We start from the raw sequence: 20,902 nt of genomic DNA, 5'->3' as shown, positions 1-20,902 counted from the left end.
CGGTGTAAAACTTGTTTTTGACAAAAGACAACACATTTTCTGACATTAAAATTGATTTAATCTTCAGGTTAAAGGTAATAAGTCAGGCTGATATGATTTCATATTCAGGTTGATTGCACTGATTTCTTTAATTATATTCTAAAACCACAAAAAGCATATTTATTGTATCATAAACATACATGCAGACTTTTTTCTATACAATGCCTCAACACAAGTCTAAACATCTAAATCCCCCTACCAACAACATCAAAACCCATGTACAGTAGCCTGCTCTAAACTTTGACTTTGACTACACTGACTGAGGGTGGCGGTACCAAGTTTTTCTTATTGCTCTTCCAGATGCTATTACTCCACCAGCTGACAGGGCACACCAGAGCCTTGCAGATCCTCTTTGCAGCCCTCTCTTGAATGTGGAAGATGATCGGGTCCAGGCAGGCGTTCAGACAGTACAGCAGCTGCGAGATCTCCACCAGGATATTCACCATGTTGGCCACCCTGCACATGTTGGTGTGGTCATACACAGTGAAGAAGATGATGCAGGCGACGATGTGGAGCAGCTGCCCAGGCACCCAGCACACCAGGAAGTTAGCGATGAAGACGGCGATGAGCCAGATGGTCTTGTCACGCCCTTGCGTGATAATGCCGCACGCGGCCCATTGCAGGCGTGACTGTTTCATGCGGGCAATGATCTTGATATAGGATGGGATGATGAGAAGGAGGGGGACGGAGACCTGGATGCAGTAGTAGGAGAGCAGGGAGTACGTAGCTCCAACGGACCTGCGGTTAGAGGTGACTATGACCCCGCAGTAACAAAAGCCGCTCTTTCGCTCCCAGTACACGATGTTGGGGTAGCTGAGGTAGATGAGCAGGACTGTGATGGCCCACAGCAGTCCCGAAACCAGCGCTGCATTCCTCGGCGTCCGCACCATCCTCGACTCCAGTGGGAACATGATGGCCATGAAGCGGTCGACGCTTATGGCGCAGATGAACATGGTGCTGGAGGTCAGGCCCACAAAGTGCAGCATGCTACTTAGGATGCACAGCGTGCGACCCATACTCCAGTCATAGTGGGAGTAGATTTGGAGGGCCCGGGGGGGCATGGAGGTCAGGTAGGCCAGGTCACACAGTGCCAGGTTCAGGATGCCGATAGAACCGATGGTCCAGGGTCGCATCGGCCGCAGGCAGATATACACGCTCCAGATGTTCCCCAAGATGCCAATCAGGGCCAGGATGTGGAAGAGTGGTGTGATGACCACCCTGCCATAACTGTTTATGTGGGAGCAGTCAAAGTAGAGGACCACAGGAAGGGATAGGTCCATGCTGTTGCGTTCCTTCCACCAATCTTGGTAGGAGATGCTAAAGTTGTCTTCCATGATGCTCCCTCCTCTTAAAGTTCTTCCAAAACACAAATCACAGTGGAAGAGTTAATACATTATGCATGTACAGAAAGCTCCCTTTGTGTCTATGTCTTATCATTTTCAGTGAAACCCATGTGTTGCAGGTAGAAACTAAATGTACATACACCCATAAAACATTCAAACATACTTAACTCTCTCGGTAAAGCAGACCACTGTGCAGTCAAATAACACTTTCAACAAGACAGCTACTACTACCTTCACACACAGGCATTCTTAGTAGGCTACGATTGAATAAGACTAAACTGAATACTGTCAAAACACGAAATCTGTATGATTAGGACTTACCACACAACACAGCTGGCAGCAGTTCCTGAGATCAAACTCAGTATGTTTCTGAGACTAAAGTATCAGTGCCAACTTTCATGATCTAAAACGAAGTCTTCAGAGAGATGCTTTTAAATTGTATTTTCCCTGGGAGACCAGGTCTTGCCAGTTATGGAAAAGGCCATGGTGTGTGGTCAGTCACATTCTCATTGCTTGGTCCCAGGAGGCAAGACAGAAAGGTCAGTTTTCCTCAGTCAACAACAACGTTCTTAAGGGCATACGATGAAACAGTGTTTCAGAACTGTAAGACTTGTTTACGGTATCGCCTTAGCACTCAGGCGTTTATACACAGGATGAACGATGAGGTATGCAGTTTAAGGGTTATGTCATATGTTTACATTTGTTTTGATGTTGCTCTATGTCAGCTTTCTTTGCCAAGTGTAGAGATTTAAATCTCAGTGTGCATTCCATACTTAAATACATAAAAAATGATAACATTATTCAACACTTAAAAGTTACATACGTATGGCACTATGACCTGTGTTACAATTATTCAATCACGCCAACTTTAATATATTTTATTGCAAGGTCTCCTTTTGACAACACTGATAACTTATTTACACAACATACAAAAATATTGCTTTTACAAAATAAAATGTTAAAAACACAATGAGCTTACCACCAGGACATACAGTATATAGTATAATCCCATACTGAGGCTAATATAAAACCGTTGTCACGTCAGGGTGTAACTTGATGAATAACCAGAGGCTTTTAGTGTTACACCTTGTATAATCCTTTTAGCAGCGCCAAATGAGAACAAGATAACGGTAAACCCTTCTCTTGTACCTAATACAATCCCTGGCAATTCTGAACATTTAAGTGACCTTCCATGCTTTTGTTATTGAATGTCTGGTCACTTTCCTCACACACCAGTGGGCAGGTAAATGGTCAGTAGAAATGATCACTGATCTGAAGGGCCAAAAACATACCAAAGTTTGGTGATAAAGGGCACAATTATATGTGGGTCAAGTTTAAGCATCTTCAAATCTTAAGGTTGTTCTATACTTTGAGTGGTTGTGGGGAGATGGAAAGCAGTTGAAATGTTCCTTATCACTCTTACATGATTTTCCTTCAAATATGAGCCATTGAAACATGGAGGGACCCTTTGAAACAGTCAAGAGCATTATAGTACTATCAACAACTCTAGGTTCCTTTGATTGAACGAGGCAGAACAATACTGTACAGGTTTTGATAAAAGTTCATATAGCCCATGAGTCTCCTATCTCCTCTTTAAAACAGGGGAATGATCAAATCCAGATCCCAGTAAGAGATAAGAGTGTGTGGGAACCAGAAGCCTGGCCTTTTGCATTTATGAAGTACAAACAGCTCTGATTTCTGATTAGGGGCCTGAGGAGATGCTAGTTGCAGTATTAACACTGACATTATGCAACCTTTACTGTCTGTTGTTCTCCCTGGCTGCTTTAAATGTCTGAACAAGTCTTGAGAACTAGAATAAGTAGAAATGAACCTGGAATTACTATTTTGATATTTAGGCAAACCGAACCAAGCTTAACCATGCCATAAAAAACATTCTGGGAGGGCATCATGGCTGCTGGATGTGTGTTTAGCGTTCAGTGGAATAGTGCAGGTAGTGTATTTGTAGCTGGGGGCTAGTTGAGGAGATGCTAGGATTGTGGATTGGTTTTCAAGCCCAAAGGAGCCAGTCTGGGCATTGGTCTCCAGGCAACCTCTGACTCCTGCTTTTCCTCTGCTCTGACATTTGTGTCTGCCACTATAGCCACACCCCCCACCTTCATCTGCAGCAAAGGGGGTGGAGTCAGGGTATCAGAATCCAACACAGAACCTGACCTACTGTTGGACTGTTGCCCTGGGTGATGGTCAAGTTCCGGAACAAGTGACTGTCCCGGTCGCTGTGATAGACTGCTGGATGACTTATTGTCCCCATGAGATCCAGTCTTGTCCTCATCCAGATTGAGGAACATGGGGCTGAGGGAGCGCTCGTCATCCCCCTCTCCCATTGCCCCCCTCTCTTTCTGTGGCCCCCCACCCGTCCCTGACACAGGGGGGGGTAAGCTTTGGAGCTCTGATGGTATATCGGGGTCGTCACTACTGATCTGCTGGTTGAGGAACACAATTTCATTAAGCAGAGTTGTCAGACTCTCATCCTCACTATAAACTTCATCACCACTACCAGCATTATCCCCAGAGACGGAAGCCTGTTTAGCATCCTTCATCTCTACACAGTCTGCAGAATCAATCCCCTCATCCAGGAGCCTTACGTTCTCTTCATGTAGCCCCACCCCCTGCACTGTTAGAGCGCTGCTCTGGGCCGTGGAGGCAGGGCCAGGAGCCCCAGGGGCCTGGGTTTGGCCAATGTTTTGTGTCAAGACCTGGGGGTGTTGTGCAGCCAAAGATATCCTATAATCTACATTGCCTGGAGAGAGAGGGACAGAAAGAGAGTTCAGTGTATCATCCTGTACAGCATATCTAGCTAAAATATACAATATACCAAGACTTTCTTAGATAAATACATCTTGATGGTTTGAGGCAGAATATCAGCTATGTATCCTAGGATGATAGGTCACCCATACAAAGGTTGATTATAAGTCAGCTTTTCAAACTATGATCACCTGCTATTAGATAGTCCCTCTCAGGTAACTATAGTCCATTACTATACAGGTTATTTAGGTCAGTGTGTTGCTCGGCTGAAGGTCTTACCGGGTGGGTTGAGGGAGAGGGGGAGGGCTTTGACATGCTGTGACAGGGATGGGATGCTGATTGTGACTGAAGCAACACCTAAACATTGATGGAACAAAAGAAACAATCATATATATTTAGATCATTCAAGTACAAGCAATTAACAGATTTGTCCATTTGTTTCAGTACTCTGTATGCAAGGTCAAATCAAGCATGTGTTGAGGTGTTGAGACTGTTGGGTACCTGGTGTCGGGGAAGGGTGCAGGCCCAGCCCTGACAGACTGACTGGGTGAAGCAGGGAGGAGCTTATAGGCTGAAGGGGTGCCATTGTGATGACCTGCTGACCTGGGATCACCAGCAGCCCAGTAGGGAGCAGGTCTGTGTGGATGTATGGAGAAACGCCTGCAAAGAGGATGTCAGGTTATGGACTGCATCCTTTATATGGTCATTGTGTTGGATATAATATGGGAATGAGGAGAAAGTCACATTTGGTCCATGACGAAGGGGGACTCACCTTCCATGGGCTTCATGGCAATGGGAAGAAGTTTTTTCCTACGAGACAGGATGTTGGGGACAGTTTTTGGTCTGTTGCTGACCTGGGCGGGAGGCTGGAGGACAGCCTTCCGTGCTAGGACAGCCTTTCTTCTCTCATTCTCTTTAACTCTTCTTCTTTGGTCCTCCTTCTGCATCGTGGAAATTTCCTGTACTTTCCACAGGATCCTCTCCTCCTTCTTACCTGTGGAGGTACAGCACAGAACACACCATCAGTCCTGATTCATGGTCCAGGGTGTTGCATGAATGTTATTTAGCATGGTATTACATGTTACGACATTGGATTTTTATAATGTTTTTTTGTTGCATTATAGCATTATTGTGTATTTACACTATGTGTATATTACTGTGGGTAAAAAGAGACCATTGCTACGGATTAGGCTACTAAAGTGTAGAGGCATTAGGATACGTTACCTGTGAGTTGGGAGACCTTGAGGATGTAGTCCGTCCTGGTCTGTGTCTGAGCAGCCTTCAGCCTCTCCAGAATCTTACATTTGTCACTCAGGTCTCTGATTTCCCTACAGGCCTGGGGAGAGTAATAGTATTAGTATAGTATTAGTTGTTCCACGATTACCCTAATGTACTTGTGTTGCTAGGCAGACTCAGTGCTCTCACCTGATTAAGGACAAAGCCAGTAGACCTTCTTCTTTTGATGTCCAGCATCTCTGTCAAATTTTTGTACTGTGTCGTGTACCTTTCTCGACTCAGCTTGGCAATGCCCTGAAAAATCAGAAGTAGCAAATACAGCTTAGTCTGCATCAATCCTAAAACCCTGCCCAATAAGTTACTTTAGAAAGATGGTTCGAAAGCTTGTTCTTGATGCTATAACCACATCAGAAGACATAAAGGATGGAAGAGGGGATGACAGAGGGTACGTAAAAGTTGTCACTCACAACTTTGTCTTCATACTTCATGTTTTCTTCGGTAGAACACCTGAAAAAAAACACCACCATACCGCACAAGTGAGACATCTCCACTAGCTATTTCTATATTAGGGCTGAACTTTGCTCGTGGAGAGCAACACGTTAACCCTTACATACAAGTCATATGGAAAGACAAGCACCAAATAAAAGTCAAGAGGTAATGATCGCTGTGCACATATACTTAGTGCCCCTGTACTGTGACCAAACCAAGCCGTTTAATAAGCCTTTCTCAGGATGTATTAAGGCCTCGTTGTGCCTGACTCACGTTGCGTCGTTGTTCGGTTGCGGCGGGCCATCTGATGTCCTCAGTGCATCTACATTCTCTTGCATAGTCTTTGAATCCACAGACTCCCATTCCTGTTCACCTTCATCCTAATCAGACATGAAAATATAACTCAAGCAATGGTAATCATTTTCATGTAATATTGGAACAATTTAAGGACATCCTTGTGAACTAGGAATCAGTGCTCAATATGCCACGGCCATTCAGTAAAAAATACGGTACATTAAAAAGTTAAACCCCTACACTGGTGACATTGATGATGTCAGTCTGTCCAAATGGGTGCTCATCTGAGGAGTTGTCAGTTTCTTCTTCTGTGTCATCCAATAGGTTCACCGCTTCAGTCACATCATTGACCAATGAGGGCACTTTCTCTGAGTCCTCCAGGACGTGCTGCCTCTCGGTTCCTACTGCCCCAGTGGCCTGTTCCTCTTTATCTCCACTCTTGGCTGGGAACAGAAACACTTATTTCCAACATGGGTTTTGATTGGGTAAACCTATAAGATGTCTAGCCTTTTACCATTTGATCTTACCTGTCAACTGGTCGATCATTTCGAAACACTCTGCTCTCCGATTGGCCAAAGAGGCCTGCTCCTTCTTCAGACTCTTGCTCGACCTCTGCAGGATCTTAATTTCCCTTTTTGCCTGAAGGAACAATGTTGATATCAAACCAGGTGATCGCTTGTGGTGATCCTCCTATCTCAGCCCCAGACCAGCCTACCCCAACCCCAGACCAGCCTACCCCATCCCCAGACCAGCCTACCCCAACCCCAGACCAGCCTACCCCAACCCCAGACCAGCCTACCCCAACCCCAGACCAGCCTACCCCAACCCCAGACCAGCCTACCCCAACCCCAGACCAGCCTACCCCAACCCCTAGCGACACCTCAAGCTGCAGCCACTCACCTTAACCAGAGGCCACCCTGGGCCAGCCTCCAATCTAGCCCCAAGCAAAACGCCTTTCCCCAAGTCCTCTCCTTCAAACCCCAGGCCAACCATTCCCACAACTTGCTGCAACCATCCTCTAGTTCTAGTCTAGCATCCTAGTGTCTGACTGGCTGACCTGGTTCAAGATGTGGATCTTGGTTGATTTTTCATCCAGCTCCAGTGCTTCCCTCAGCTGCTTAAAGCGTTGCTTTAAGTCCCCACGACGCAATCTCTCCAAGACATTGTGCAGAATCTTCTTCTACAGAATAAATAAGTTATATTTTCTCAACCACACACATTGATGCCCAAGACAATGTGCATTAAAGACAATGATGGGGAAGCACTTACACAGGGTCAACACTTTTTATCTGATACTGACTACAGTGTGTTGTATAGAGCTTAATTAATATTACATTAACAGTCCTCATGTAGGCTATCATGCTCCATAATTCTTACATCAACAACTTTCAGGGGACATGCATTGGTGTCAACCTCTGAATCTTCAGTCTCTTCTGTATCCTCCTCAGAGTCCGTGTCCGTCGCTGAATCACTGTCCAGGTCTACCACATCCACTTCCTCCTCCACCCCTAGTGAGTGCCTTGCCTCAGAAATATCCATCCTCCCGCCATCTTCAACCCTCTTTCCTGGCCCTTTATAATTTTCCTCCCTTCGACAGACGACGTCCTGGCCTATCATACCAGAGCTTGGCTCAGTGACTGAGGACGTTTGGGGGGTCTGATTGAGAGACACCTTCTGGTAGGGCACAGGGGGATTTATGGAGGTTACAGGGATTTTGGAGGAATCAGTAGACTTAGAGCTGATAAAGGTGGGACTGTACACTCTCTCTTCTCCCAGAATGGCATCTGATGAGGAAGTGGAGGGATGTGATGATGTAGTGGTGGATGTCATCACGTTTTTTTTTACTGCAGTCTCTGTGACCTTGACCTGACTTCCAGGGGATTTGACTGTAAGAGGGACCAGGGTTGGAAGGGAGCTGGATAGGACAGTGACGTTGGGAGAGGCCTTGCTGGCGGTATGTACTGAGGGAGGGGTGTGTGTGACAGTGGAGGATGGCCCTGGAGGTACAGGTTTTAGGACCTGGCCACAAGAGAAAGTCTTTTTAGGTAGAGAGGCAGGCGAGGATACTGAGGTAGATAACACTGGCTGGGCAGAAGCAAGCGGAACAGCTGAAATGGCAGAAGTCAAGTTGTTACTGCAACGTCACTACACATTTCCATTAGCTGCGGTGATGAATGGCTCCTTACCTTTCTGCACCACCAGGTTTGGGTTGAGGGCCTGCAGCTGACTGAGGGGAACCAGCTGAATGAGCTTTCCTTCTGGGTTGCGGTAGACGGTGGTCCCCTTGGTGGAGCAGATAGGCTGGAGCAACATCCTCTGGCCAGGCGTGATGGGTGTCAGGGGCTGGGAGGTCGGGCAGGGCATCTTGAATACGTTATTGGTCCCAGGGACAGGGATAATCAGCATAGTGGGCTTTGGGGCTCCCACTTCTCCTGGGGCTGTGTTTGAAACAGACACCACCGTCTTCTGGACGTCTGTAAACAGAGAACATAACACATTAAAATAGTGACAACAAGCAACAGCACAAATTGATATGGATCGAGAGGGAAGAACACTTCCAGAGAGGGTGTAAAACATGCACACCACAGGAAGGGACAGGAACACATGACGCACCAAAGCACAGAGATTCCTCCTCACCTGATGTGGTCACAGAGGTGTTGGAAGAGGTGGCTGCAGACGGGGTTCGCTGAGGAGCAGAGATTCCCACTGCTGAGGGTTGCTTCTGTGGTTTCGAGTTGGAGGCGATGGTGGGATTGGTGGTGGAGGAGGAGGCTACTTTAACCTGCTCTTGGCTTGCATGGGATAGTCTGCCAGTGAGGTATGCTGCCAATCTGTTGGCAGGATGAATGGCACCCATCTTCCCCAGCTGGATCTTAGCATGGGGGTACGATCGACCATTTACCTGCAGAGAAATGGAATGCAGAGTGAGGAGCTTTCCAGCATATTACCTACAGCTGAAAACAGAGAAACATAGAAAAGAAACAAGCCATATTGTAGAACATCTTTTAGACAGATAACGTAGTATGTAGAGTACATAATGGGACAACAGGATTGGGTTATGTAGTTATGTAAAATGGTTAATGAAAGGCCTCAGATAAGTGCTAAATTGAACCAAGAGGCTACTTCTCTTTTGTCCTGAATGTATACAGTGTTTACCTGGACTAGATCCTTTTCTGAACCACCTGGCTGCTTCTTATTGGCTGTCAGGATGCCTGCTGGTGAGATTCCTATGAGGAAAGGCAGACCCTGAAACTTCAGACTCTTCTTTTTATTTTCCTCCTTCGATTCCAGCTCACTCTTCCTCCACTCCACCTCCATCTTCTCCTTCTCCACCTCGTCCTCCAATTCCTCCATAAAGTCATCCTCTAACTCCCTCTGCCAGTCTTCCATACCAGCCTCCCCTTCCTGACTGTCCTTCTCCTCTGCATGTATCCCACTGGAGAGTTGCGCCACTTGGGAGATGTGGACCTTGTAGGCGAAAGTACAGTCCTGCCCCTCTACCACCAGGTTCTGGGTTAGCGGGCGGACCAGGTAACCTTTTACCCTGAAGGGAATGTTGAGGCGGTCCTGAACCATTCGCTCACACACCACCCTCAGCACATAGTTCCTGTCTAAACGGTTCTTCCACCGGCATTCCGACACAACCTCAAGGCGCTTGGCAGGCTCCGTGCTGGGTAGGGGGTCCAAGGGGGGCTTTAGTGCTGCTGTTTTGGAGCAGTTTACTAGAAGCATAGGAAGGAACAGCAGTTAAAGGCGTGTGACCTATTTGCCAACAGTATAGCCTACTAAAAGGATTACATGGATGGCTATTGACATATGTTGGTGTGCGTGTGTACCTGATACTGAGTCGATTGATTGAGGCTGAGACACATTGTCCTGAAACAGATGAAATTAGCCTCTGTTAAAATTCTGCATAAATACCACGTAAGGACAAATCATAAAAACATATGGCTTTACTTTCTGAGTTGGCTGGTTGAATTCTTCCTTGTTCCGGCCTTGAAAAGCTCGCACCCTGGCACATGTCATATGCTCATCTTTAGAGTTACAGAGTGATGATGGAGAAGAGAGGTTCAAAGATGCAGGCTCGTGTAGTGGCTCCGGGTCAATCTCTCCCTCTCTCGGCTTCCACAGGGTTCCCACATAATGTGCAGGCTGGGATACCGCCGACATCTCTGCCTCTTTGAGCGCTGATTAAAGTAATGTGATGACAAACATAGAAGAGCATGTCAAGGCATGAACATAGTCCATAACATATCATGTATGAGGGAGTCAGATGGCTGAGCGGTGAGGGAGTCGGGCTAGTAATCAGAAGGTTGCCGGATTGATTCCGGGCCGTGACAAATGATGTTGTGTCCTTGGGCAAGGCACTTAACCCTACTTGCCTCGGGGAAAATGTCCCTGCATTTACTGTAAGTCGCTCTGGATAAGCGTGTCTGCTAAATGACTAAATGTAAATGTCTAAATGATGTATAACCAAACTGGTTTATCCCTATAGAAACCTTTCTTAACAATTTAAGGGTTTTTAATTACAATGTTCTTGTAATTGTTATTAAACGTTTACTCACTGTACGCCATCCTCATCCTTCTCTTTCTCCTTTTCCGGGATGAGCTGTCATCTGAGGCACTGGAGTCAGGCCCCTCTAGGTTCTTTAACAGTACTACTTTCTGGCGGAAACAGCTGCAGCCAAATATGCAGTCTGTCTTGGCACAGTGCGTGATTTGCTTCTTTCGGATCAGGCTGGAGCACACACAGCCAAGACGGCAGAAAACGTTCAGGCAGGGAGGAGCACGACACTTAATGATCCTGACAGGAGCTGTAGGGTTCTCACACACAAAGCCCTGTAGAGACACAATGGTGTGCAATACAGATGTAATACATGCATTAACAAATAACACAGTTTGAAAGGTTTTGGTCCATTTTCTTTCATGTTCATTTCGGACAGCAGGTTTCTGAACTATTTGTTTTGAACAAATGATGCTATAAAATGTCACCATCATTTGTCACCTAAAAATAAAGGCAGGTGTATTATGACGGGCCAAAAACTAATGTTACATACCGCCAAGGTGAAGAGAGATGTAAGAGCAATCTCTGCCCTCTCTTCAGTGATGCATGTACGGTGTCTGCCTTCCCACACAACCCCATCCTCCAGGTCCTTCATCTTCAGCATCGTCTTGGTGATGACAGTGCTGGAGTTGGGAATGGTGTTGGCAGCAGGCCCCAGCTCAGAGTCTGATTCCAAGGGAGCCATGTCAGCAGAGGATCCTGTAGGTCCTTCTGAGACCTTGGATTTTTTCTTCCTCTTTTTTTGGACTGTATCTTTTGGATTGGGGGTGAAGGGAGCTGTGTGTTCTGGTTGGACTGATTGTGACACAATGGAACCAGAGGTCTGTACAGGTTTTGGTGCAGATTTAGGTGGAGGTTTTGGTGCTGATGTTGTTGTTGTTAAAGTAGTTAAAATTTTTGTTTTGTTTTCCTTGGAGTCTTGCATTTGTTCCTTTTTAGTTCTTCTCTGATTTCTGAAACCTAGAGGGGGCAGTTTGGGTCTTTTAGATGGAGGGATGAAGTCAGAGATGATAGAAGAAGTGGGTCCTTGTGTTTGTTTCTTCAGGACGCTGTCGAGGGTGCGGACATAGCTGCTGCTCTTGGTGGGCAGCTCATAGGTCACAGGGTTTACCACTGTCTGGGAAAAACTAGCGGCACGCTCGTCGATCAGTTTGCCCTCATTGGCGAGGTACTCATCCAACATGTCACTGCAGAAGGCTGACAAGTTCTTTGTTGTTGTTCCATCTGAGCTTGGAACAACTGTAAAACAAGATGGAAATCAATTTAACTTAATCAGTCTTGCCTTGCCAAAATAATTTAATGAAATTCTAGTATTAAATAGTGCTGTATCAGTTACCAGGAAACCTATGCTACATTTTGAGATTTTAAAATAACGATACCAACAAATAACTAAATACCATAAATGACATGAACTAGTTTACCATCAGGCTTGAAAGATGATGATGATGAGGACTCTGAGGACTCTGAAGGAGCAAACTTCTCTCTCCAGCCTTTAATTTGGGTGACGTCTTTAGTCTTTCCCGTTCTGGATACAAAAACAGCTGAACCACCTGAAAAGGGCATTTTCCTTTCATCAATACCTTCTGTGTACTGTACATTAGACACAGCAGTGGTATAGACACTGGACACTCATTTAACAGTTAATCCACCAAACCATCACTAACTTGGAGAGGGTGCTTCAGAGCTCTGTCCTGGAATGTTAGAGTATTGAGGAATGGGCAGATGAACACCCAGATACTGCAGGTCTATGGACAGTTTGGTATCCAGCAAGCTCATCTTCAAGCCAACTTACCAAAAAAGGAAGGGGAAAGGAAAACGTTAATGAACTGAATAAATACAGGATTCAAGACTCAGTACATCCTCCATGTGGGTAAAAGATCTGTTGACTGTTTGTGAAATTCAAATGTAATTTTTTACCTTCTTGCAATACAGGGTGTATGACCTGTCGATGTTTCATTAGTTTTAAATCCTTTAGAAGGACCTCCTCTAGTGTTGCTATTCTTTCCTCTAGGGTTTCTGTAACTCCAACTGGGGAACGAAAGCAAGAACAAATTGTTTTCTCTGTCTACTCTAAATAATTGTTTAATCTATAGTTCTATAGTTCACTCTATATAGGTACTTTAAAGGTCCCAAAGAAAAACTGCAACGTCAGACTAATAAACTAATACATAAAAATGATATACTGTATATATAAAGGTTCCCCCCCAAAAAAACACAGGGCTGTACACAGGGATGCAACATATGTACAAAACAAAACATTTAGTGCAGGTGACATACAGTGCCCTCCAAAAGTATTGGAACAGTGAGGCCAATTCCTTTATTTTTGCTGTAGACTGAAAACATTTGGGCTTGACATCAAACGATGAATGTGAAACCAGAGATCATCGTTTCAGCTTTTATTTCCAGGTATTTACATCAGGATCTGATGCACAAATTAGAAAATATCACCTTTTTGTTCGAACCCACCCATTTGTCACGTGAGCAAAAGTATTGGAACATGTGACTGACAGGTGTGTTTTGTTGCCCAGGTGTGTCCTATTACATACATTATTCAATCAATAAATACCACTGAATGTCTACACTCAGGTTCAGATTGGGTAAGATAGGTTTTGTCTATGCAGACTGTATTCAGAGGTGAAAACAACATGAAAACCAGAGCGCTGTCTTTGGGTGAAAAACAAGCAATTGTGAGTCTTAGAGAAGATGGAAAATCAATCAGAGCCATTGCAGAAACATTGGCCATAGCCAGTACAACCATTTGGAATGTCCTGAAGAAGAAGAAAACTACTGGTGTACTAAGTAACAGACGTCGAACAGGTAGACCAAGGAAAACATCAGCAGTTGATGACAGAAACATTGTGAGAGCTGTAAAGAAAGACCCTAAAACAACTGATAGTGAGATCAGCAACAACCTCCAGATGGCAGGAGTGAAGGTATCACTATCTACTGTTCGCAGAAGACTTCATGAACAAAAGTACAAGGGCTACACCAGAAGATGCAAACCACTCATTAGCAAGAAGAATAGGAAGGCCAGGCTGGAATTTGCCAAAAAGTACAGAGATGAACCTCAAAACTTCTGGGACAAAGTTTTATGGACTGATGAGACAAAGATTAACTTTTACCAAAGTGATGGAAAGGCTAAAGTTTGGAGATAGAAAGGAACTGCTCATGATCCCAAACACACAAGCTCATCTGTGAAACACGGTGGAGGTAATGTCATGGCTTGGGCTTGCATGGCTTCTTCTGGGACGGGCTCATTAATCTTCATTGAGGATGTAACACATGATGGCAGCAGCAAAATGAACTCGGAAGTCTACAGAAACATTTTGTCTGCCAATTTAAGGAAAGATGCAACCAAACTGATTGGCAGAGCCTTCATCATGCAGCAAGATAACGACCCAAAACACACTGCCAAAACAACAAAGGAGTTCATCAGGGGCAAGAAATGGAAGGTATTAGACTGGCCAAGTCAATCTCCAGACTTAAACCCTATAGAGCATGCATTTTACCTGCTTAAGAGGAGACTGAAGGGAGGAACCCCACAAAACAAACAACAACTGAAAGAGGCTGCAGTGAAAGCCTGGGAAAGCATCAAAAAGGAAGAATGCAAAAGTTTGGTGACGTCAATGGGTCACAGACTTGCTGCAGTTATTGAAAGCAAAGGATTTGCAACTAAATATTAAGTCTTATTCACTTAAATATGTTTTAAGTATATCTGTTCCAATACTTTTGATCACATGACAAATGGGTGGATTCAAACAAAATGTGATATTTTCTTAGTTGTGCATCAGATCCTGATGTAAATACCTGGAAATAAAAGCTGAAACGTTGATCTCTGGTCTCACGTTCATTATTTGATGTCAAGCCCAAATGTTTTCAGTCTACAGCAAAATTAAAGGAATTCGCCTCACTGTTCCAATACTTTTGGAGGGCACTGTATGTACCAAACTAATTAATGTATTGACCCACAGATAAAGCAGTTATCACACTATGAAGACGCAAAACTAAACAATTTAACACAGGAAAACACTACACAGTAACAAATCAATTTAAGGCAGCTTAAAGGTAAGACATTATATGGACAATTTATTTTTACCTGGCTCAAAGGTTTTCTGAGGTACAACTTCTTGTGTGGTGTCTCCGAGGTGGATTTCAAGTGCTTCCTGAAATGGTAAGATGCCTATATTTAGGAGTACTGTTTTCTTTACAAACTCAAATAATCAAGGTAATACAGGTGAAATTATGTTTTTCAACACAAACAAGGCTTGAAATTAGAAGATTAAGAACCAAAACAAGTAGCATAACTTTTCTTTCATCATATTGAAAACCCAAAGTATGAAACAACAACATAATTTCACCAATAAAGTAATAATCAGTATTTCCTGGAACTGGACAGCTTTATTCACTTTTAAAGAACAACATCACAGACATTTCAGGTTTACCTTTGAGGTGAAGGAGACAAAGAGCTGTTCCTCAACCTCCTCCAGGTTGGGCTGCAGATTCACATCTGCTGCTACACCCATTTCTGAATCATCCACCGTCTTTGCAGACTTTCTCTTCTTGATTTTACCCTTCCTTTTCCTGGGTTTGCTGGCAGGTATGGCCTGAGCAAAAACTGAAATACTGGGTGTTCTTATACTAGGAGGGCAGACAATTGGTGGACTGGGTTCGTTGCTTGGAAAGTCGTCATCGATATTCAAATCGTCATTGTTTGAAAAGAAATGTACTAGATCCGTCAATGATGGAGTTGGTGACAATGGATCAGGCCCTAATGATGAAAAACTGGGAGACAGTGACAAAGGGAGTGCAAGGGGAGATAGTGTGGGGGGGAAAGGTAATGTCTGGTCGTTGACCTGAAAGGCATCGGGGTCGGACGGAAAAGAGGAGGCAGCTCCAAGATCGAGAGAGCCAGGATGAGAGAGAGAGTGTGAAGGGCGACTCATTGAAAACATTGAGGAAGACCCCATAGCCAATGAAGCAGAGTGAGGGGTAGGCAGAAATGAGGTGAAGGATGTTAGAAATGGATCAGGAGGTGGTAATGCTGAGAATATAGACATTTGAGACTCATGCAAAGAAACTCCAGCAGATGGCCCAAGTCCTTGAACAGAACCCTTAGTAGTAGACCTAAGAGGTACTTCTGGGTCTAGCCGTTGCCCAAAAGTTTCTGATGATGAAGTAGGGGGTATTATTGAAAGGGTTGGGGTAGATTCTAAAGTACCAGAGAAAGGCAGAGAAGGCTCAGAGTGCGGCAAAAATCGAGGGGATAAAGACTCAACATCACATGACAGATGCTCTGGACTTTGAAGCAAGGGAGCTGTGAGAGGTTTTGAGGTGGTTATGGTAGGTAGTGAAGACAATGTAGAGGAATGAGAAGAGAGGTGTGAGATATAAGACTCTGAAACTGGTGGACCATAGTTCAATGCGGAAGGTAAAACTAGCGTGGGAGACTCCAAAGATGACTGGCTTCGGGCTGGGTTGGGGGCATATAACACTGGATCAGGGACTGATGACATTAGTGTTTCTGGAAAGGAAGGGCTAACAGGTAAATGAGGCAGGAGTGTAGTGCATGTGGAAAGCTCAGAGGCTTGTAAAGACTGATCTAAAGACAGTAACACTGGGTGAGGTTCTGGAGACAGTAGATCTGGTTCCTGATTTTTACTTTCGGCAAGAGCCAAAGTATCCACATTTGAGTATTTACTGGTTGGACTATGTTTTGAATAAGTAGGATTTCCAGGATTCAAAGCAAGACCACAAGGATTAAGACTGTAAGTTGAACCAGAGATATTTTTATAGATAGCTTGGCCATAGGTACTGGTGCTTGGGTCACTGGGTTTTACATCCTGAACTGCAGGGGGAGCTGTTAGATTTAGCTGTGAGGGGGATTGTGAGGTTGTAGTGAGATGAGGTGACAATTCTGAGGGAACAACTGGTTTGTTCTTGTCAGGCATGGATTTGGACCTCAATTGTTTTAAATATAGTGCTAGGGCGGGTAAAGGCATAGATGGAGGCCGTTTGTGTGGTTTCACTTTCTCTCGTGTTTGACCTTCAGAACTGGTTCTTTGAGGGTCAAAGTCGACAGGGGAGCTATTGGAGGCTTTTTGTCGTTTCTCCGCTCTCTCATCTGCTGACTGCTCTGTGACGAACTGAGGATTTATCAAAACTGGAGATGTAGTGATGAAGTTCTGGTCAACTTTGGCCGGCATCACACTGCTCTGGGTACCAGTCTTTCGCACAGTCTTAGCAGATGGCCCTTTGAGATGAGCACTGTTAGGCACATCTTCAGATTCAGCTAAGTCTTTAACTCCAACTTTTGGAACCGAATTAAGGGTGTTGGTAACCTGAAGTGTGCAAGTTTCAACTTCTTTTTCTGTCTTGCATCTTCTCAGTTTCACATGCGACTCACGAATCAGTTCAGAGAAGTTCTTTGGAAGAGGATGTTGTTTACTGAGGAAGAGAGCATTTCATTCAGCATAAGTATATCTGTACAACGGCACACCAGACACTACATTTCTTATTACACAATCATGACAGCTTGATAAACACCAATTTAAATGTGACGGGTCCCCTTGGTCGTACCTACCTTGAGTTTGGTTCTGTGGATTTAGTATTGCCTGATCCTGATGCCTTATTCCTGTCTGTAGAAATACCAGTAACAACCTGAGCTTCAGTCCTCTGGAGTCCTTGATTTGCTACTTTACTGTTTTTAGGTTTGTTGTTTGCCAAAAGCGACTTCAGGCTTTTCTTCACAGGGTTCAGTTCATTTGATGATCTGGCTTCATCTTTCTTGGAGTCATTTGCTGGGCATGACTTAAGCTTCAAAGCCAAAGAGTTAGGTCCATCCTCTCTAAACCCTTTGGCAAAAGGGTTGTAGTTAACTTTGAGCTGACTGAAGCGAGAGTTTTGATAAGCTGTAACAGCAATGAACTCTGTCTGAGGGAATGTAATGGTTATGACATCAGGTCCGTCTAGTTGCAGATCTTCAGTAGCTTTGTCTGCTAGAACCACATGCAGCCGGGGTAAGTAACGATGTGATGAGTGCAACACAACATTTCCCTCCTGATCCAGCATGCTGTTGGTAAGCTTTAGCATGTAGAAAGACACTGGGTTCTGCATCCAATAGTGTCCAGAGTTAGGAGATACGGGATGAACAAAGGGACGTTTCTGTATGTGGGTTTCAGCCTTTCCATTGGCGTGCCAATCTTGTCCACTCCACTTGTAACGTTTGTTGTCCACAGGATGGATATCCATGAGTAGAGCGTACTTCTGGAAAGGTTCTAGACCAGAGATCCTGAAGCGACAATATGGGAACATCCTGCTTCCTTGTTTGGTTACTATCATCTCTGTCTTGCATCTGAAAAAGTCATTCCACATGTTGTTGTTGTCCAATGTCACCTTGATACCTTTGCAATTGAGGTCCGGTGGTAAATTTTGTAGTTGCTGATTGGACTGGACAGATGACTTGCTTAAAGGGAGTGTAGCAGAGATTTTCATCATCTTTGCAGATCTAGGACTACATTTTCCCATGTTGTCTTCCTCCTTAGCAACAAGAATGCCTTGTCCTCCTTTACTCATCTGTCCTGATTTTAAAGCAACTAAGAGGTCAGAGGGAGAGGAAGCCATTGGCACTGGACTAAGGGCATCTGCCCCTTCGTCATGAAACACCATCACCTTCTCTTTCTTCTTCTTCTTAGCAGCCATGAACATGACATTTAAAGGGCATATAACCCTCTTACGTCACGCTGTTCATCTTTGCAGTCAGCATCCTGAAAATGACAAATACAGGAAGTTTGATTTTAAGGTGGAGGTCTTTCAAGAACCACACCATTTGCAGTGCTTTGAAGCTACTCCACTTGGTAATTACCTCTGCAGTCACATAACATCCTTACCTCACTAATATGATGTGTGACTTTTAGTGTTTTATTGTTTGTTACTGTTTATGTGAATAAATCCCAGTTTCAGCAGGGAAGCTGACCAGAAGCCAGTTCTTACATTAGATGTGTTTGGGTTGGCATTTTGGTTGTTGACATTTCATGTCAATCTGTAAAGTGTGGTACACTGTCAGAATTGCTGCTTAATATTATTTTACAGAACTATTACCCTACCTGAATTAATTGTTAGCCTAAACCTACATTAACACTGGACTGTAGGAAAGGCTATAGGCTACCTATAGCAGAACTCCCAAACTGCAGAGACTCATTTCCGGGACTCATTCCCTCCCTCCCCCTCTCCACCCCCCCCCCCCCCCCCCCCCCCCCCCCCCCCCCCCCCCCCCCCCCCCGCACCCATCTCTACCAGAAATGACCATTTGACAGTCTCTCGCTCGCTCGAAATACAAAATCCCCGATTTCCGGGAGATTGTATAGCATTTGCGGGCGTCAGGGAGCCGCTATTGAAATGCGGGAGACTTCCGGACCTTCTGGGAGACTTGGAATGTCTGCTATAGCCTACTAGCATACCTTTAAAAAAATTACTTTTAATTAAACATTTCATTTATGTGTCAAAGAAACAACCAATGTATTAGTCGGCACGCATAACTTAGGCTTCAACAAGCGCAATTTCTCAATAGTTGCAACCACAAGTAATTGTATTTTTGTGGATTGACGACCGAGCGAGCTAGCCTAAATAAAGGTAGCAGCACAAAAATGTAATAGGCAAGAAAATCCACGTTTAAACTACACCGCTGGTACATTAATCCTTAACACGTAATGGTTAACCCATCTGATTGACAAAGTTGTCCAATTCAAAATGAAGATTTGTCGCAAAAGCGTGGCAATTGTATTGACTTCTGGTAAAGAAACTTGCGAGCGAGCCAACAACAAGGCGCTTGTTTTACATTGGGCATTATGTGAGAGGTGAATATTGACAACACCAAACGATGCTCAAATGTTTAATATTGTTAACGTACTCTGACTATGCTATTTAACAACCTGGAATAAAGGCAGTAAGAAAGGCATCCCGCGCGCGCATTACCAACCGAATTCAATGGCGCGTGATTCCCAAACCATCATGGTCGTTCGTAAAGCATGAGGCCTTCGAGTTGGAACTCTAACTCCATCCACGTTTTAAAGACATCACAGCACTGTCTTTCAATAGGACCGTGTGCATTTTCCTGGATTACCTTTTGCTTATTCGAATATATCAATGTGCTATTGTGCTAGTTTGGATCCCTGGGTTGTCTTCCCATTTCGCGTAGAAATATTATATCGTGCTCTCTCCGTTTGAAGTAAACATGCATTGCGTGCTAGCAGAACAACGCCACTGGTATGTTCTGTGTACGTTCACATCGCAGAAGCTTGCTTATGCGCAGACTCAGAAGAACCCATTTTGACACACATTTCAAAACAAATTCTTGAGGAGACGCCATTAAAGACATTCTCAGGGAGTATCACATAAAAAAGAAATGTAAGGGTGAGGTAGTAGGGAACATAATATTTTGTGAAAATGTGTTGTTTTACAATGTGTCTACCTCCAACAGGTATTACAGAGCGCAATGGATGGCATGACATGCTAGCAGTGTATGGAGCTCCGTGTCTGCATAAACACGTGGTAATAACGATAGTATCGGATAACCAGACAGTTTTTTAGCAAATCCCTTATTAACTTCAGTATACCAACGTTTACCTTGTCTTCTTTTGTTGGCTATACAGGAAATTGCAGAGCAAGCCGTGAGACGCAAGCTGTTAATCGTCGAACACACAATAGGTTGGAGATCGAACCAAACTGCATTGAATGCATGCAGAAAACCCAGTGAATTGTGCACACGGTTGAGCTTAGCACTGTATTCGGTTAGGCAGCAATATTTAGTTATGTGTCCCTAACTGTGCCGATGCGATGGCATGCGTTAAGCATTGGCAATGTAGACAACGGAATTCTCACATTTTAAATGAACTAATTTAGTAGCCTGTTTGTTGTTTATTCTGCTTCGCGTGCATGTTCTCGCAGTTGTCTCATTGTTGTGAATAATGCGCCAGTGTCCTGTCTGAACGCTAGTCTAGGTGGTAGTTTGCGTATTTTCTCTAAGCTTGCTCTCAATACTGCTCATTGGCAGACTGACTACTTATTTAACGATATGAAAACCCAATGTCAGTGATAGTGGCCTACTTTTCAGCCTTAGGAACAATGAGACACGACACAACCAACACTTTCTCAGAACTATGTGAAAACCACGTTAAGC

General features: G+C 44.4%; 2 protein-coding genes and 1 long non-coding RNA gene across 7 annotated transcripts; 1 reads left to right on the top strand and 2 right to left on the bottom strand.

Moving 5' to 3' along the window:
* Positions 1-272: 272 nt before the first annotated feature.
* Positions 273-1,373, bottom strand: LOC124489413 (G-protein coupled receptor 35). Its single transcript, XM_047051981.1, has one exon. The coding sequence runs from the start codon at positions 1,371-1,373 to the stop codon at positions 273-275; it is 1,101 nt and encodes a 366-aa protein (XP_046907937.1).
* Positions 1,374-2,244: 871 nt separating this feature from the next.
* On the bottom strand, positions 2,245-19,952 carry mgaa (MAX dimerization protein MGA a). 4 transcript variants are annotated; one of them, XM_047045406.1, is made up of 27 exons: positions 19,847-19,952; positions 17,309-18,491; positions 15,171-17,172; positions 14,825-14,891; positions 12,646-12,756; positions 12,393-12,515; positions 12,150-12,278; positions 11,222-11,967; positions 10,730-11,003; positions 10,122-10,351; positions 10,001-10,040; positions 9,321-9,886; positions 8,802-9,066; positions 8,351-8,638; positions 7,542-8,272; positions 7,222-7,344; positions 6,692-6,803; positions 6,405-6,607; positions 6,144-6,250; positions 5,849-5,888; positions 5,571-5,675; positions 5,370-5,481; positions 4,918-5,139; positions 4,647-4,805; positions 4,425-4,502; positions 3,986-4,140; positions 2,245-3,823 (listed from the first exon to the last, which is right to left on the bottom strand). In XM_047045406.1, exons 2-27 carry the CDS (start codon positions 18,430-18,432, stop codon positions 3,371-3,373), a joined length of 8,565 nt encoding a protein of 2,854 aa, XP_046901362.1. In that variant the 5' UTR covers positions 18,433-18,491; positions 19,847-19,952; the 3' UTR covers positions 2,245-3,370. The 4 variants fall into 4 exon arrangements, with proteins under 4 accessions (XP_046901362.1, XP_046901370.1, XP_046901346.1 ...); XM_047045414.1 differs by having other exon boundaries at positions 2,245-3,820; XM_047045390.1 differs by having other exon boundaries at positions 2,245-4,140.
* Positions 19,837-20,627, top strand: LOC124484504. Of its 2 annotated transcripts, XR_006957968.1 has the most exons (3): positions 19,837-20,130; positions 20,204-20,274; positions 20,376-20,627. It is a non-coding gene; the product is annotated as an uncharacterized LOC124484504 (long non-coding RNA). The 2 variants fall into 2 exon arrangements; XR_006957967.1 differs by having other exon boundaries at positions 20,034-20,274.
* The last annotated feature ends 275 nt before the right edge of the window (positions 20,628-20,902 follow it).

This window comes from Hypomesus transpacificus, chromosome 3 (assembly GCF_021917145.1).
Source record: "Hypomesus transpacificus isolate Combined female chromosome 3, fHypTra1, whole genome shotgun sequence".
NCBI lineage: Eukaryota > Metazoa > Chordata > Actinopteri > Osmeriformes > Osmeridae > Hypomesus > Hypomesus transpacificus.
Note: the sequence above shows the minus strand (reverse complement) of the source record. Positions and strands in the feature narration are given on the sequence as shown.

What these genes read in the sequence shown, in the direction of transcription:
- LOC124489413 (XM_047051981.1), bottom strand. Translation starts at nt 1,373, where the DNA reads ATGGAAGACAACTTTAGCATCTCCTACCAAGATTGGTGGAAGGAACGC.
- mgaa (XM_047045390.1), bottom strand. Translation starts at nt 18,432, where the DNA reads ATGTTCATGGCTGCTAAGAAGAAGAAGAAAGAGAAGGTGATGGTGTTT. An exon ending in CTCTGAAGCACCCTCTCCAA is followed by an intron (nt 12,279 to 12,392) that starts GTTAGTGATGGT and finishes TGCCCTTTTCAG; the next exon opens with GTGGTTCAGCTGTTTTTGTA. An exon ending in GCACCCTTCCCCGACACCAG is followed by an intron (nt 4,503 to 4,646) that starts GTACCCAACAGT and finishes ATCAATGTTTAG; the next exon opens with GTGTTGCTTCAGTCACAATC.